Source organism: Panulirus ornatus, chromosome 15 (assembly GCF_036320965.1).
Source record: "Panulirus ornatus isolate Po-2019 chromosome 15, ASM3632096v1, whole genome shotgun sequence".
NCBI classification, from domain to species: Eukaryota; Metazoa; Arthropoda; class Malacostraca; order Decapoda; family Palinuridae; genus Panulirus; species Panulirus ornatus.
The window spans coordinates 24,726,903-24,742,777 of record NC_092238.1 but is presented as its reverse complement, the minus strand read 5'-3'; the positions used below and the strand labels follow the sequence as shown (position 1 = coordinate 24,742,777).

The following is a 15,875-nucleotide window of genomic DNA, read 5'->3' as shown; positions in this document are numbered from 1 at the left end:
TTTGGAAATGGCTTACTTCAAAACAATCAATTCATTCAGCATACATAAGCAAAGCCATGACAGGTAAAATGACAAGTCTGTTTCCTTTCCTAAAATGTCACAAAGAAATGCAGTACATTACTGGTTTTACCTGCAGTTTTAGGGCGCTTAGCAGAATCTCCTATTACAAAAACCGCTTGTCTACTGGTTGCATTGGTAGTGTCAGCCACTTGGGGAAGACCGACACCAGCACTGGAGGCCTGACGTAGCCCTGTAGCCTGGTTTTCACGAGTTGTAGTGTCCCCCACCAAGGTGGCCACCTCAAGTCGTACAGGGTATGCCATCTCTTAAAGAGAAAGCAAATCTGGATAAAAAAAAAAAAAAAGAGAAAGCAATCTGGATAAAAAATAAGATGACAACCTTTTGGTGGTTATGAACTCTAATTTCATGAGTTGCTGTTAAAGGGTGAGCTCTAGTAGATCAACTATCTCCATCAATGCCACATTCTTCAATTAATTCTTCTACAATAAAAGTATAATTTGATCAGATGATTGTCATGGTAAGAAAGACCACACTATTCTGAAAAATGGCTTTCTCAAGATTAATTTAACCGTCCTAATAGCAAGTTGTTTCATGAGATGGAATTGGTAGTTTCTGAACCAAAGTCTGATCTAATACTAAATTCGGTTATCTCCTGAGCAATTCTGATTACCCTTAGTGACAAATATGTGTTTTCTGTATGAAGTAGCTGACTGTTTTCAGCTGCCAAATCTATTTTGCTTTATTCATGAAAATAACTATCATCAAAATGGCTATATTGGGAAAGAAACTGGCTGTCTGAAATACAAACAGGTTTGGAGATATACTACAAGCTAATCAGGAAGTAAAATTGGTAGTTTGTACACCATATCCAAACACCAAAGTAACGTTTAATGGTTAGATTCATTACGTAGTAAGAGTTCCACCTATGATGACCAACTATTTGCAATCAAGATTTTTCATTACATTACGAGGAACTACCTACCTTGGGTGCTCTCATGTTTACGACTGGTCATAAGAATCTGACTAACGTTAACGCCACTATTGCTCTCGGCGTTATCTCAGTTTACTAACTACTCAAATCACCAAGAAATTCAGCTTTATTGCAACCTAAGTAATAGCAGCTCACGCAGGGTCTCAGAAGTACCCTTTGTGGCCTTGGTAATTCTTTAGCGTTACCGGTCAGTGATGAGCATAGGTGGCTGCCAGGGTTACTGGCACATATCTATGATCCCAAGTGCCGTCCCGAGGGTGCCCTGGGGCGCCATGTAAGACGACAAAAATTTACTATCAATATATGTATTTCTAACTACTTACATTTCCTGTTGTTTGGTCACTTTTTAAATATCTTTAAATTTCATTTTCTCTTGCTCGGAACCCCGAGATAATGGAAGCGCCTGATTTCTCCGCCCTCTGGGTGAGTGAATGGGCGGCCGTGGGTATCCTATTTTTTTGCAGTTAAAGTATAGTTATATAAATAATTCATAAAATAATCAACAAAACATAGTAACACCCATGAATGTAGCCACATTAAACATTGGAATATCAGGGTTCTTGTGGAATCTTAGAATTTGTCATGGGGCAAGATGTTGAGCGTGAATGGGGTATATTCTATAATCATTCAATGAAAATTACAATTTATAAATAAGAATACGTTAATTTTCCTTTTTTACATGTGGAACCTTTTTATTTACTTTATGTAATTACCGTATGCTGATCACGTTATTAGTAAGACAGCTCAACTTGTCATCGTTGTTACCACCAGGTCACATGCACTAATAAAGAATACGTTTGATACCTACAAATGGTATATCTGAACACAAATGAAATAAACAATCCCAATATAAGCAATATGAAAATTAATTGATGCCATCCTTGAACTCACACATGATAACAGCAAGACTAATGCAAAAACTAATGTGAATTTAGTGTTTATGCTTACCATTAGAATCTTTCAGTCCGTGAATTGGTAGACTCTAACCAGAACAATGTGTCTCTCTGTGTTTCCTTGCTACCCGCTGACCATGATCACCTGTTGCTACACACAATGCGACCGTCCGGAGTCCCTCAACATTATCGCATCACTTGCCATAAAATCAGCTGTTACCTCCGAGATGTAAAACGCTTGTTAGGCATCAATAAGTTTTTTTCTTCAAGATGCCCGCAACATAAAGCAAGGGAGCGTGCAAACTATAATATCGATTGTAATCTGAAGTCCTGTTTATTCACGTGACTAAAATAAACACTATATATATATATATATATATATATATATATATATATATATATATATATATATATATATATATATTTTCCTTTTAATCGACTCTAACGCTATTGCAAGAAATGTCCGAGTCAATATTTTTGCAACCAAAATGCTGGCCATGTTCCCAGCAGGACTACTGCCATATAATGTCCGCTAACAGCACTGCTGGACCCACCATATGTTCAATTATAAGGGATGGTCACTAGTACTTAATAGCCAATTACCGAGGCAGTTACATGACACATGCGTAATGCACTTTTTAACAAAAATTACCATGGACGTAAAACTTAAAACAAAAGCTAGTTAGGTCGACAAGGTTTGGTGAGAATGGATGGATCAATATCAGATCCACAAGTTCTACACTTACTAGATTCTCTTATACTCTGTATATACGAAGATAATCTGCTTAACATCAATCTGTCCATGTCATTCTGCATGTTTAATTTTCGCAAGTAAACTTCGTAGCCAACATCTTCATCCTGACGCTGGTGAGACACTCTTCCAACCCTATCCACTCACTACCTGCTTCTCTTGTGTGATGGGAAGCTTTCTGCCTACCTCATATGTAGATGATGTACTAACGCTCTTCCTGGAATAGAACTTCCTCAGCTTCCTCCTTCTGGTCCCTATTACTTCATCACTTGGTGGTCGAAGCGCGTTCGGTCAAAACAGCTCGGCGCCAGCCATTCCTTGGCTTCTCAATCGTTAGGTGTAATAACACTGCAATAGAGACATCTTTTTATAATGATAACAGTACGGTCTCTAATTGCCTTCACTAGACAGATTGATGAATTCAACATTATGTAACATCAATTGAAATTTTCAAATATTCGATAAATGGCTTTCATTGGGTAATTTAATGGACTATAAAGAGGAATGAGCGACGTTCCTGAACACGCCGTTGCTATGGTAACCTCACGAGATGCAGGTTAGCCATTTGTCTTTTTTATAAGTTTATATTGTAGTAAACCCAGATGCCATCGGTCGTAATAAGTACTGAGTTATTACGACGATGTATTTGTCAGGGTGAGGTCATAGAGAAAGACCTGGATGGGATAAAAGTGTAGGTTATAGAGAGGATGAGTCGGGTGAATGGGCTGTGATATCACAGGGTGATGATGATGTTAGGGCAAGGGAAGAACGGCAAAGTGACGAGGGGGTATGGCTAGATGAAGAGCTTTGTTCTATTAGAATGTAACGTAAGACTAGTTATGTTAGTATCTCAGAAATGGTTATGGAACTCCAGAAAGTTGTCTAAAGTTTGTTGACACTAGATTTGTTAACAAATTAACTCGAGTATATAAGGGTTAAAGTTTATTACACATGGAATTATTATATCAAGGCAAATGTTTGTATTGACAGATATAATGTGGTGGTGGTTCCCAAGTCATACTATCATATCATTCTACCATAGCTATTTGCAATAAAGTGCATAGGCCAACTATTTGTAAAAAAAAAAAAAATCTAATATATATAAGAAGTAAAAATTCAGAAGCTGAACGTGAAATTTAACCTACGAAAGACTATGTAATGTAAGTTATGTAGCTTATGTAATGAACCAATTTCATAATGTAAGGAAAAAACTGTCCACTGGGGTCTAACAATACTGCTTGTCACTTCAGTATACATTTTGCGATGTCGCTCACGGGATTAGCATGGGGTGCACAATAAAGTAGCCGGTGATATCGTAGCAAATCACTGGGTTGGATGAGTGTTGTCTAGGTGAGAATGTTGGCAGTTGAGGACCTCGACAGCGTTAATGTGGAAAGGGTGAGGATGTGAGCAGTGTAAGGATATGGATGGGAGTATGTGAGCATGGTAAGGATATGTGCAGGGAGAGGATATGAGTTAGTTGAGGATGTGGGCAGGATGAAAGTAAATGCATGGCAGTGTGGGTAAAGTGATGGAGTGGATAAGGCGATGGTGTGGGTAAGGTGATGGTGTAGGCAGAGTAAGGATGTGGATAGAATGACACAAAGATTTTATATATATTAATGTGGCATCTAAGGTTCAGTTCCATGGTTCATACGCAACCCCCCTTTTTGTACAATGATTCTACTTGTATGTATTTTTACACAACCTGTGCAGCATAATGAATATGTGTGAAATAAGTCTGGAAGTCCATATTTCAATTTTTCCTGAGGCACAACAGTAATTCCTATCATAATTTCATATCAAGCAGGAAAAGATACATAAACTGATCTGAAGTTATACTGATTTACATTTTATTTACAACTTTTTACAATTTGAGGAACATACATTGTGCTTACAAACTTCAACAATGACAACTATGACCAAGCTATTGATCTAATTCAGAAACAAGGTAATTAACAGCTGAAGAACAAATCTTGGAGACTGAATAAGACTCCCAGCACTCTGAAACAAAGTATAAAACAAACCTCAACATCTCATGCTTCAAAACTAATAATGTAAAATAGATAAGCATCTCATGCTCCAAAACTAATCGTGGAAAAAGAGTTAAGTGCCTAAGAAAAATAGTGAAGGGGTGTACAAAGATTGGTTTATTATTCTATTAAATCCATGGATTATTCATCATCATAATATCAAAAAACTGTTTCTATTCTCTCTCCCTTTCTTTAAAAGAATCTGTTCACTATTGATCTTTACTTTCCACTGCCCACTTGTGACTTCACAAAGATTTGAAATTTTCTAACTCTCTTTATAAGCACAGTCAGGTAGCACAAACCCAGAACCAGCAAAGGCTTCAGGATCAATCAAGAACATCAGCTGAGGAATGAATGAAAATACTTGGTGCATAATGTTAGTCTGCAGACTAGCCTATGGACTGAAAACAGTAAAATCTTTGATAACTAAGGTGATTCTACTGGTGATTCTTCCTCTAAAAAGAAACTAACTCAGTCTTATGCTTAAAATTTTAATATAAATACTTCTAAAGTTTTTCTAACATATAACTGTAATCTTCTGTTTCCCATTTTAGAAAGTTAATAATATAATAACTGTAATCTATCTACCTATATTTTTTTTTTTATTATACTTTGTCGCTGTCTCCCGCGTTTGCGAGGTAGCGCAAGGAAACAGACGAAAGAAATGGCCCAACCCCCCCCCCCCATACACATGTATATACATACGTCCACACACGCAAATATACATACCTACACAGCTTTCCATGGTTTACCCCAGACGCTTCACATGCCTTGATTCAATCCACTGACAGCACGTCAACCCCGGTATACCACATCGCTCCAATTCACTCTATTCCTTGCCCTCCTTTCACCCTCCTGCATGTTCAGGCCCCGATCACACAAAATCTTTTTCACTCCATCTTTCCACCTCCAATTTGGTCTCCCTCTTCTTCTTGTTCCCTCCACCTCCGACACATATATCCTCTTGGTCAATCTTTCCTCACTCATCCTCTCCATGTGCCCAAACCACTTCAAAACACCCTCTTCTGCTCTCTCAACCACGCTCTTTTTATTTCCACACATCTCTCTTACCCTTACGTTACTCACTCGATCAAACCACCTCACACCACACATTGTCCTCAAACATCTCATTTCCAGCACATCCATCCTCCTGCGCACAACTCTATCCATAGCCCACGCCTCGCAACCATACAACATTGTTGGAACCACTATTCCTTCAAACATACCCATTTTTGCTTTCCGAGATTATGTTCTCGACTTCCACACATTCTTCAAGGCCCCCAGGATTTTCGCCCCCTCCCCCACCCTATGATCCACTTCCGCTTCCATGGTTCCATCCGCTGCCAGATCCACTCCCAGATATCTAAAACACTTCACTTCCTCCAGTTTTTCTCCATTCAAACTCACCTCCCAATTGACTTGACCCTCAACCCTACTGTACCTAATAACCTGCTCTTATTCACATTTACTCTTAACTTTCTTCTTCCACACACTTTTCCAAACTCAGTCACCAGCTTCTGCAGTTTCTCACATGAATCAGCCACCAGCGCTGTATCATCAGCGAACAACAACTGACTCACTTCCCAAGCTCTCTCATCCCCAACAGACTTCATACTTGCCCCTCTTTCCAAAACTCTTGCATTTACCTCCCTAACAACCCCATCCATAAACAAATTAAACAACCATGGAGACATCACACACCCCTGCCGCAAACCTACATTCACTGAGAACCAATCACTTTCCTCTCTTCCTACACGTACACATGCCTTACATCCTCGATAAAAACTTTTCACTGCTTCTAACAACTTTCCTCCCACACCATATATTCTTAATACCTTCCACAGAGCATCTCTATCAACTCTATCATATGCCTTCTCCAGATCCATAAATGCTACATACAAATCCATTTGCTTTTCTAAGTATTTCTCACATACATTTTTTTTTTTTTTTTTGCTTTGTCGCTGTCTCCCGCGTTTGCGAGGTAGCGCAAGGAAACAGACAAAAGAAATGGCCCAACCCACCCCGATACACATGTATATACATACACATCCACACACGCAAATATACATACCCATACATCTCAATGTACACATATATTTACACACACAGACACATACATATATACACATGCACACAATTCACACTGTCTGCCTTTGTTCATTCCCATCGCCACCTTGCCACACATGGAATAACATCCCCCTCCTCCCTCATGTGTGCGAGGTAGCGCTAGGAAAAGACAACAAAGGCCCCATTCATTCACACTCAGTCTCTAGCTGTCATGCAATAATCTACCTATATATCTCTCTTTATTTCCTGACAATCACAGCAAAGTAATGCATGAAAAATCCATCCTAAACATTTCAGTGCAATTCCTACAATGTAATTACCTATTTGTACTGTACTGGGAGTGAGTTTTACATTTATGAAGCCCCATCTCAGGAACATTCTCTACTTATATACAACCTCTTATATATATGTATGTTGTCTGCATTTGCTATGTTCTCAGTCACTGTTCCATTCAGCCACCAGTTTACACTATGAAAGTATATCTTTACACTCATATCAATAAGGTTCTCACTCACTTTCATATTATGTCTTCTAGTTGCTTTATGTCTACATCTCTCAAAGAACTATTCACTGTCCACACCATCAATCTCTTATAAAATCTCAAAGGGTGCAATCAAGTCATCCCTCACTCCTCTCATCTAAGTTTAGCTAATTTACAGCCTCCAGCCCTTTGCTGTAGCTAAGCTTTTTTTCTGAAACAATCTTTGATGCCCTCTTTTGTTCCTTCTCTATGAGTACTTCCTGCCTCTTCAGGTATATTCTGGTTTTGGCCTTACCTAGAATACGAATAGCTTGCTAAATGTATTGTTATCTGTATACTTGAAAGCTATTTTGATTCTTGCCAGCACACAAAAATATCAGAAGAAATTTAGTGTTTTAGATACCTGGGAGTGGACATGGCAGTGGATGAATCACAGATGCAGAAATGAGTTACAGGTTAAGTAAGAGGTTAAAGGTTGTAAGAGCATCGAGGAATGTAAAGAAAGAGAGGCTGTTATCAGGGAGGGCAAAATTGAGTATGTTTGAAGGTATAATAGTCTTAACAACGGTGTATGGATGCAAGGCATGGGCTATAGATGAAGATGTGCACAGGAGGGTTGATGCAATGGAAATGAAATGTTTAAGGACAATATGTGGCATGAGCAGCACTGGAGTCCACCAGTTATGCCAGAGAGTAAAAGGGATAAGCAACTGAGGGTGATACCTCTGAAGCTTAATGTAATGACTGTGAGGGTAAAAGGAGGGAGCTTGTGGATGCTGGGGATTGGGATAACCCATATCCTTGGGTAGGGTGTATGGAGTGAAAATGAAAACAGTGAATGCAAGTCGTGGGGGGGATGGAAGGAGTGGCATGGACAGGAATGAATGAAAATTATCAGCGAAGAGGGAAAGAAGGATGTGCAATTGTGCTATCAATGAAAGTACAGGAGGGTGTCATAGAGCATGGACAGAATGGATCAAGAATAATGTGGTTTAAAGGAGAGACTGGAGTTGTGAAGTATGCACAGGTATGTAAGCATGTGCTAGTGAATATGAACACTGTGTGAGGTAAGGATGAAATGAAACACTTCTGGAGAAATTTGAATTACTGTATGAATTTTTTTTAGGCATATGTAGACAGAAATCACACAAAGGAAAACTCCATAATCATCTTATGTGAAAAAAGAAGCATCCATACTGCGACACAGGGCCCTCTCTCCCATAAGCTTAACACCCCCCTTACACCAAAATAGAAGAAAGAATTATACTTTCTTTGGATATTTTCTTCAGTAACAAACAATAGAGATGTTGTAGGGGACTCTATATTATCTTACTTTCTACATCCTGTATGAGCTTCATTTCAGACATATGCTGCAGTCTAAGGGTCTATGAATAAAGAAACAAATAGGAAATCTGTAAATACCTACAGAAAAAAGGCATCCTCAGAGGAGATCATTCTTTAAACCAACTGACATCTTGACAAATAGGTATGAGTCATTCTCCAAATTTCTGCCCCAACCCCTTTCTGGCCACTAAATTAATGCCTTGCCATAAGCAAGGTTTCAAAGGGGCATAACCCTTGTGAACATCATGGGAAACATGTTTATGTTTGGGAATCATACTTCACTCTGTTGATATTGTGCTTGCATTAGTTTGATGCTATGTAGTCTGAGATCAAACAGCACCATAAGGGCCTAGGTACAAATATAGCAATTATGAATGATGAAATATCCTGCATGCTATCTTTTTGTTTAACACAGAAGAGGCGCACTTTTTTAATTATCACTTGTCTCTCCATATCTCTCATGCCTGTTCCTTTCAGGAACTCCCTCAAGGGGGTGACCAAGGCAAAAGAGTCTCCATAATTAATGAACCCCAGCACAAATTTTTAAGCCTTAACAGTCACTGGCACAGGGCAACACTAGTGCAATGTTTTTAGAGGCTCTTACCTAATGTTCCAACAAAGTACTACCTAATGTGTCTAACTAAGGTTCCAACTATTATTGCTACTTAATCCTCACCCCTAATATTCCCACCAATTACTTCTACTCAAAGTTTGTAACTAATGCTCCTGCCAACTTTTCCAACCTAGTACTTCTAACTATTGCTCATACCATTTTTCCAAAAGGCAAGGCTATCATACAATGCTCACAAGAAAAATCAAGAGTTACAAAGAATGAGCTGTGCAAGTTGAATGTTATCAAGTATTATCTGTGACAAGGAGAGCTTGTATGTTGGAATGCCAGCAGTCCACATGTGGATACGGCAGAAGGGAAAGACAGCTACCTGGGTCAGGGGAGAGCAACTTGACAACCACTGAAGTGCTGTCTCACTAAACAGCCATCTCTAACCTTCCCGATTCCCAGGCAGGTAGTACTGGAAATGTAATCCCTGGATGATAGCTGCCTACCAACTACTACCTACGAACAATCACTTCTGTTATGTATTTCCCATCATGGATAACATAGTAGGAACAGTTTCATTACAGGCAGACAATTATATTCATTATTATCTCTCATCTTTCACAACAAAAGCAATGTTATAACTTACAATCTACAAAACACATGACCTCGTCCTGCTCCAGTTTACTGTGAGATGCTGATAACAGTTTTTCCTCTGGCATTACCATCTAGAACATAACGATATGCTTCTGGTGTCTCAGTAAATGAAAAAACTTTATCAATCACTGGTCGAATCTGAAATGGACGAAAAACTGAAATTCAGTTAATAATTTCTATCTTAATAGAATATATGGTGTGGGAGGCAAGTTGTTAGAAGCAGTGAAAAGTTTTTATCGAGGATGTAAGGCATGTGTACGTGTAGGAAGAGAGGAAAGTGATTGGTTCTCAGTGAATGTAGGTTTGCGGCAGGGGTGTGTGATGTCTCCATGGTTGTTTAATTTGTTTATGGATGGGGTTGTTAGGGAGGTGAATGCAAGAGTTTTGGAAAGAGGGGCATGTATGAAGTCTGTTGGGGATGAGAGAGCTTGGGGAGTGAGTCAGTTGTTGTTCGCTGATGATACAGCGCTGGTGGCTGATTCATGTGAGAAACTGCAGAAGCTGGTGACTGAGTTTGGTAAAGTGTGTGAAAGAAGAAAGTTAAGAGTAAATGTGAATAAGAGCAAGGCTATTAGGTACAGTAGGGTTGAGGGTCAAGTCAATTGAGAGGTAAGTTTGAATGGAGAAAAACTGGAGGAAGTAAAGTGTTTTAGATATCTGGGAGGGGATCTGGCAGCGGATGGAACCATGGAAGCGGAAGTGGGTCATAGGGTGGGGGAGGGGGCGAAAATCCTGGGAGCCTTGAAGAATGTGTGGAAGTCGAGAACATTATCTCGGAAAGCAAAAATGGGTATGTTTGAAGGAATAGTGATTCCAACAATGTTGTATGGTTGCGAGGCGTGGGCTTTGGATAGAGTTGTGCGCAGGAGGATGGATGTGCTGGAAATGAGATGTTTGAGGACACTGTGTGGTGTGAGGTGGTTTGATCGAGTAAGTAACGTAAGGGTAAGAGAGATGTGTGGAAATAAAAAGAGCGTGGTTGAGAGAGCAGAAGAGGGTGTTTTCAAATGGTTTGGGCACGTGGAGAGAATGAGTGAGGAAAGATTGACCAAGAGGATATATGTGTCGGAGGTGGAGGGAACGAGGAGAAGTGGGAGACCAAATTGGAGGTGGAAAGATGGAGTGAAAAAGATTTTGTGTGATCGGGGCCTGAACATGCAGGAGGGTGAAAGGAGGGCAAGGAATAGAGTGAATTGGATCGATGTGGTATACCGGGGTTGACGTGCTGTCAGCGGATTGAATCAGGGCATGTGAAGCGTCTGGGGTAAACCATGGAAAGCTGTGTAGGTATGTATATTTGCGTGTGTGGACGTATGGTATGTATATACATGTGTATGGGAATGGGTTGGGCCATTTCTTTCGTCTGTTTCCTTGCGCTACCTCGCAAACGCAGGAGACAGCGACAAAGCAAAAAAAAAAAAAAAAAAAAAAAAATTCTATCTATAAAGTAGTATCTATGTCCAACATGCAATCTCCTGAATGTCATCACACTGTGCAATACTCACAGCACATCTTTTCAAATTTGCCATTATCATTACTCCTCTCAAATTAACATTTTTCACTCCTTCCTTCTACCAGGGAGTGGACATGGCAGCAAATGGAACCACAGGAGCTGAAGTCAGCCAGAGATTGGTTGAGTGGACGAAGGTCCTTCGCACATTGTGGATTGTATGGAAAGAGAGGTAACTGTCTGTAAGGGCAAAGATGAGTATGTTTGATAGTGTTGCATTGATGCGAGGCATGGCCCTAGATGAAAAAGTACAGAAGAGGAATCATGGGCTGTCAAGTGTTTTGTGTGATAAGGAGAGATTACATGTTTGTGGACAGAATGCCAGCAGTCCACATGTGAGTGAGGCAGAAAGAAAAGACAACTACCTGGGTCAGAGGAGATGTCCAAGGGGTAAAGCAAACTGCAGCAATGTGGTGTACATGGAGCAAGGAGCTGTCAACAGGCTGAACCAGGGCACACGTAGCAGTCAGGGGAAACTATGGAAAGGTATGTGTGCCTTGGCTGTGGATTGGGGGAGGGCTCTGGTTTTTTTGCATTAAATATGACAGTTGGAGAGTGGATGTGAGCAAAAAAGGCCATTTGTCTAATACTGGCACTATCTCTATATAAGAAAAGCTGATCAAGCATGAAGAAGAAATAAAGAAAAATAGGTGATACCAGACTCCACCTGCCTGTGGTTATGCGGCAAGTGAAAAGTCACCTTCTATGAGGTAGTATCATCATCAGAGAATCCCACATCCCATATGGAACATGTGAGTGTCAGAGAGAGGAAAAGATTTGGAAAATGGTATTAGGGAGTGGGCTACAAAGATTAACTTTCAACAGTTATAATGAGGGGATGCATGGTGATAGGCTGGTAAAGGTAAAATACCAGAGCAAAGTGGACACATAGGGAGGAGAAGACTGGGAACGTGAGGGAATATGATGGGAAGAGGACTTCTGAAAGTATGAAGGGATTGGAGCATGCAAGGAAAGTTTTTTACAATGTGCAGACAAAACTCTTTTGTCACGGCTATACCCTAAGGGGAAAATGAGACTTTAGAGATTAAGACAGACAGAATATATATATTTTTTCTTTCACTCTTGATCACTGTTTCCCATGTTAGCAAGGTAGTACTAAGAACAGATAAAGAAAGGCTGCATCCACTTACATCCATTCTCTAGCTGTCATATGTAATGCCCTGAAACCACTACTTTCATGAAAGTAATGCCAGTCAAAAGTTTACAAATAAAATACACAACTCTCATCATTACCTTTTTGTTTGCCAACATTTTTGTGATTTGTTTGAGGGCCCAAGGGTTTGGCATATAAAAGGCCCACTTGTATGTTCGACCTTCTGACAAGGTAGCTGCATTCTTAGACAAAACTTGTCTCGTACTCTGGAACAATTGTACAAAAAATCTTATTGGAGAATACATCTAAAAAACTATAAGAAAACTGCCAAAAGTTTTATTTCTAAGGATGGTACTTCAAGGTTAATGTTATTGTTTGTGACTCATTTAGGGCTGAAATGTGCTGGTGAATGGAATGTTGTGATGTATAAGTTTTATAAATCCTATTCAGTGGTATAGTAAAAGGGCACAAGGAGGGGCATTCCCCCCCCCAGGCACTGGTTTTGAGGTCGTCACATTAGCAATCAGTTCACCCACAATTAAGCTATTCCCATAAAACCATGGCTCATGAAAATGTTTAATGTTTATGTTATGCATGACAGAAGATTTAAAGTTGGAAAGTAAGAGAGTAGTTTTTCTTTTTGGGGGGACACCAAATTATGATTTGCCCCTAGGGCCAGACCCTCACTGTGCTACATTCTCCTCCTCGGTCTTGTCTGTTCTGTAAAGGAGCTGTGTAGTTATAGGAGGAAGGAAAGTTAGAACTGGATGTAAGTTTGGTTTCTTGGATGGGGGTTGTGTGTGTATTATGTTCTTGGAGTAGGATGAGTACTTCTCTGTCTGTTTTTAATGCTGGTACATACTGGGTGTTTGAACTAAGAGTGTGAAGGTTTGGGAGAATGCTTTGCCCATTTGTGTATGAGTAGCTGCAGCATGTCCTGAGCTCTGTGCCATCCTTCATGGAGGGAAGGGATATGCAATACAGGTGATATCACTAAAGGCAGCTGCTACATCTGACAGAGTAGTCTTTCTGCTGATGGGTGTTTGGTACAGTGGACAGATATACATTATGATCCAGGATTCGGGTTAATGCAACTGCCTTGCATTAATAGTCAGGAAGTGATACCAGGGTTTAACCCTACCTAGCCTTTAAAGCAAATGTGTGAGAATGTGTAAAATGTCTGGGTTTTATAAACTCTCTAGTACAGTGACTGAGGACAGCCCAAGGCTGCACTTCATGTGAGAGCAGGAAGAAATGTCTTTGGGTTAGGATGTCAGCTGTTGAGGGTGAACTGAGCAAAGACAATATATATATATATATATATATATATATATATATATATATATATATATATATATATATACGCTACCTCGCAAACGCGGGAGACAGCGACAAAGTATAATAAAATAAAAATAATATATATATATATATATATATATATATATATATATATATATATATATATATATATATATATATATATATCACCTCCCCATTTACGCCCTTCACTGAAGTTCCCATTTGCTCCCTTGTCTTACGCACCCTATTTACCTCCTTCCAGAACATCTTTTTATTCTCTCTAAAATTTACTGATAGTCTCTCACCCCAACTCTCATTTGCCCTTTTTTTCACCTCTTGCACCTTTCTCTTGACCTCCTGTCTCTTTCTTTTATACTTCTCCCACTCAATTGCATTTTTTCCCTGCAAAAATCGTCCAAATGCCTCTCTCTTCTCTTTCACTAATACTCTTACTTCTTCATCCCACCACTCACTACCCTTTCTAAACAGCCCACCTCCCACTCTTCTCATGCCACAAGCATCTTTTGCGCAATCCATCACTGATTCCCTAAATACATCCCATTCCTCCCCCACTCCCCTTACTTCCATTGTTCTCACCTTTTTCCATTCTGTACACAGTCTCTCCTGATGCTTCTTCACACAGGTCTCCTTCCCAAGCTCACTTACTCTCACCACCTTCTTCACCCCAACACTCACTCTTCTTTTCTGAAAACCCATACTAATCTTCACCTTAGCCTCCACAAGATAATGATCAGACATCCCTCCAGTTGCACCTCTCAGCACATTGACAAGTAGTGGTGATGTGAGAAGGAGATGGAATGAGTATTTTGAAGGGTTGTTGAATGTGTCTGATGACAGAGTGGCAGATATAGGGTGTTTGGGTCGAGGTGGTGTGCAAAGTGAGAGGGTTAGGGAAAATGATTTGGTAAACAGAGAAGAGGTAGTAAAAGCTTTGCGGAAGATGAAAGCCGGCAAGGCAGCAGGTTTGGATGGTATTGCAGTGGAATTTATTAAAAAAGGGGGTGACTGTATTGTTGACTGGTTGGTAAGGTTATTTAATGTATGTATGACTCATGGTGAGGTGCCTGAGGATTGGCGGAATGCGTGCATAGTGCCATTGTACAAAGGCAAAGGGGATAAGAGTGAGTGCTCAAATTACAGAGGTATAAGTTTGTTGAGTATTCCTGGTAAATTATATGGGAGGGTGTTGATTGAGAGGGTGAAGGCATGTACAGAGCATCAGATTGGGGAAGAGCAGTGTGGTTTCAGAAGTGGTAGAGGATGTGTGGATCAGGTGTTTGCTTTGAAGAATGTATGTGAGAAATACTTAGAAAAGCAAATGGATTTGTATGTAGCATTTATGGATCTGGAGAAGGCATATGATAGAGTTGATAGAGATGCTCTGTGGAAGGTATTAAGAATATATGGTGTGGGAGGCAAGTTGTTAGAAGCAGTGAAAAGTTTTTATCGAGGATGTAAGGCGTGTGTACGTGTAGGAAGAGAGGAAAGTGATTGGTTCTCAGTGAATGTAGGTTTGCGGCAGGGGTGTGTGATGTCTCCATGGTTGTTTAATTTGTTTATGGATGGGGTTGTTAGGGAGGTAAATGCAAGAGTCTTGGAAAGAGGGGCAAGTATGAAGTCTGTTGGGCATGAGAGAGCTTGGGAAGTGAGTCAGTTGTTGTTCGCTGATGATACAGCGCTGGTGGCGGATTCATGTGAGAAACTGCAGAAGCTGGTGACTGAGTTTGGTAAAGTGTGTGGAAGAAGAAAGTTAAGAGTAAATGTGAATAAGAGCAAGGTTATTAGGTACAGTAGGGTTGAGGGTCAAGTCAATTGGGAGGTGAGTTTGAATGGAGAAAAACTGGAGGAAGTGAAGTGTTTTAGATATCTGGGAGTGGATCTGTCAGCGGATGGAACCATGGAAGCGGAAGTGGATCATAGGGTGGGGGAGGGGGCGAAAATTTTGGGAGCCTTGAAAAATGTGTGGAAGTCGAGAACATTATCCCGGAAAGCAAAAATGGGTATGTTTGAAGGAATAGTAGTTCCAACAATGTTGTATGGCTGCGAGGCGTGGGCTATGGATAGAGTTGTGTGCAGGAGGATGGATGTGCTGGAAATGAGATGTTTGAGGACAATGTGTGGTGTGAGGTGGTTTGAT

The 15,875-nt window shown here is 40.1% G+C and overlaps 2 protein-coding genes across 12 annotated transcripts in view; both read right to left on the bottom strand.

The window, feature by feature from the left end:
• Window positions 1-3,178, bottom strand: part of CngB (Cyclic nucleotide-gated ion channel subunit B) — an 81,263-nt gene extending 78,085 nt beyond the window's left edge. For 2 of the 7 annotated variants that reach the window (XM_071670613.1, XM_071670614.1), the window contains exons 1-2: window positions 1,004-1,589; window positions 131-325 (exon numbers count right to left, since the gene is read on the bottom strand). In XM_071670613.1, coding sequence (XP_071526714.1) covers window positions 131-325; window positions 1,004-1,034 — 226 coding nt within the window. In that variant the 5' untranslated portion in view covers window positions 1,035-1,589. Of the gene's footprint in view, window positions 1-130; window positions 344-1,003; window positions 1,591-2,842 lie in introns of those variants that run through there. The other 5 variants (XM_071670618.1, XM_071670619.1, XM_071670616.1 and 2 more) reach the window with 4 other exon arrangements.
• A 1,309-nt stretch (window positions 3,179-4,487) lies between these two features.
• LOC139753772 (reticulon-4-interacting protein 1 homolog, mitochondrial-like) overlaps window positions 4,488-15,875 on the bottom strand; it is a 44,709-nt gene continuing 33,321 nt past the window's right edge. For 3 of the 5 annotated variants that reach the window (XM_071670609.1, XM_071670610.1, XM_071670611.1), the window contains exons 9-11: window positions 12,559-12,684; window positions 9,787-9,932; window positions 4,488-4,660 (exon numbers count right to left, since the gene is read on the bottom strand). In XM_071670609.1, coding sequence (XP_071526710.1) covers window positions 9,822-9,932; window positions 12,559-12,684 — 237 coding nt within the window. In that variant the 3' untranslated portion in view covers window positions 4,488-4,660; window positions 9,787-9,821. Of the gene's footprint in view, window positions 4,661-9,522; window positions 9,657-9,786; window positions 9,933-12,558; window positions 12,685-15,875 lie in introns of all 5 variants that reach the window. The other 2 variants (XR_011713760.1, XR_011713761.1) reach the window with 1 other exon arrangement.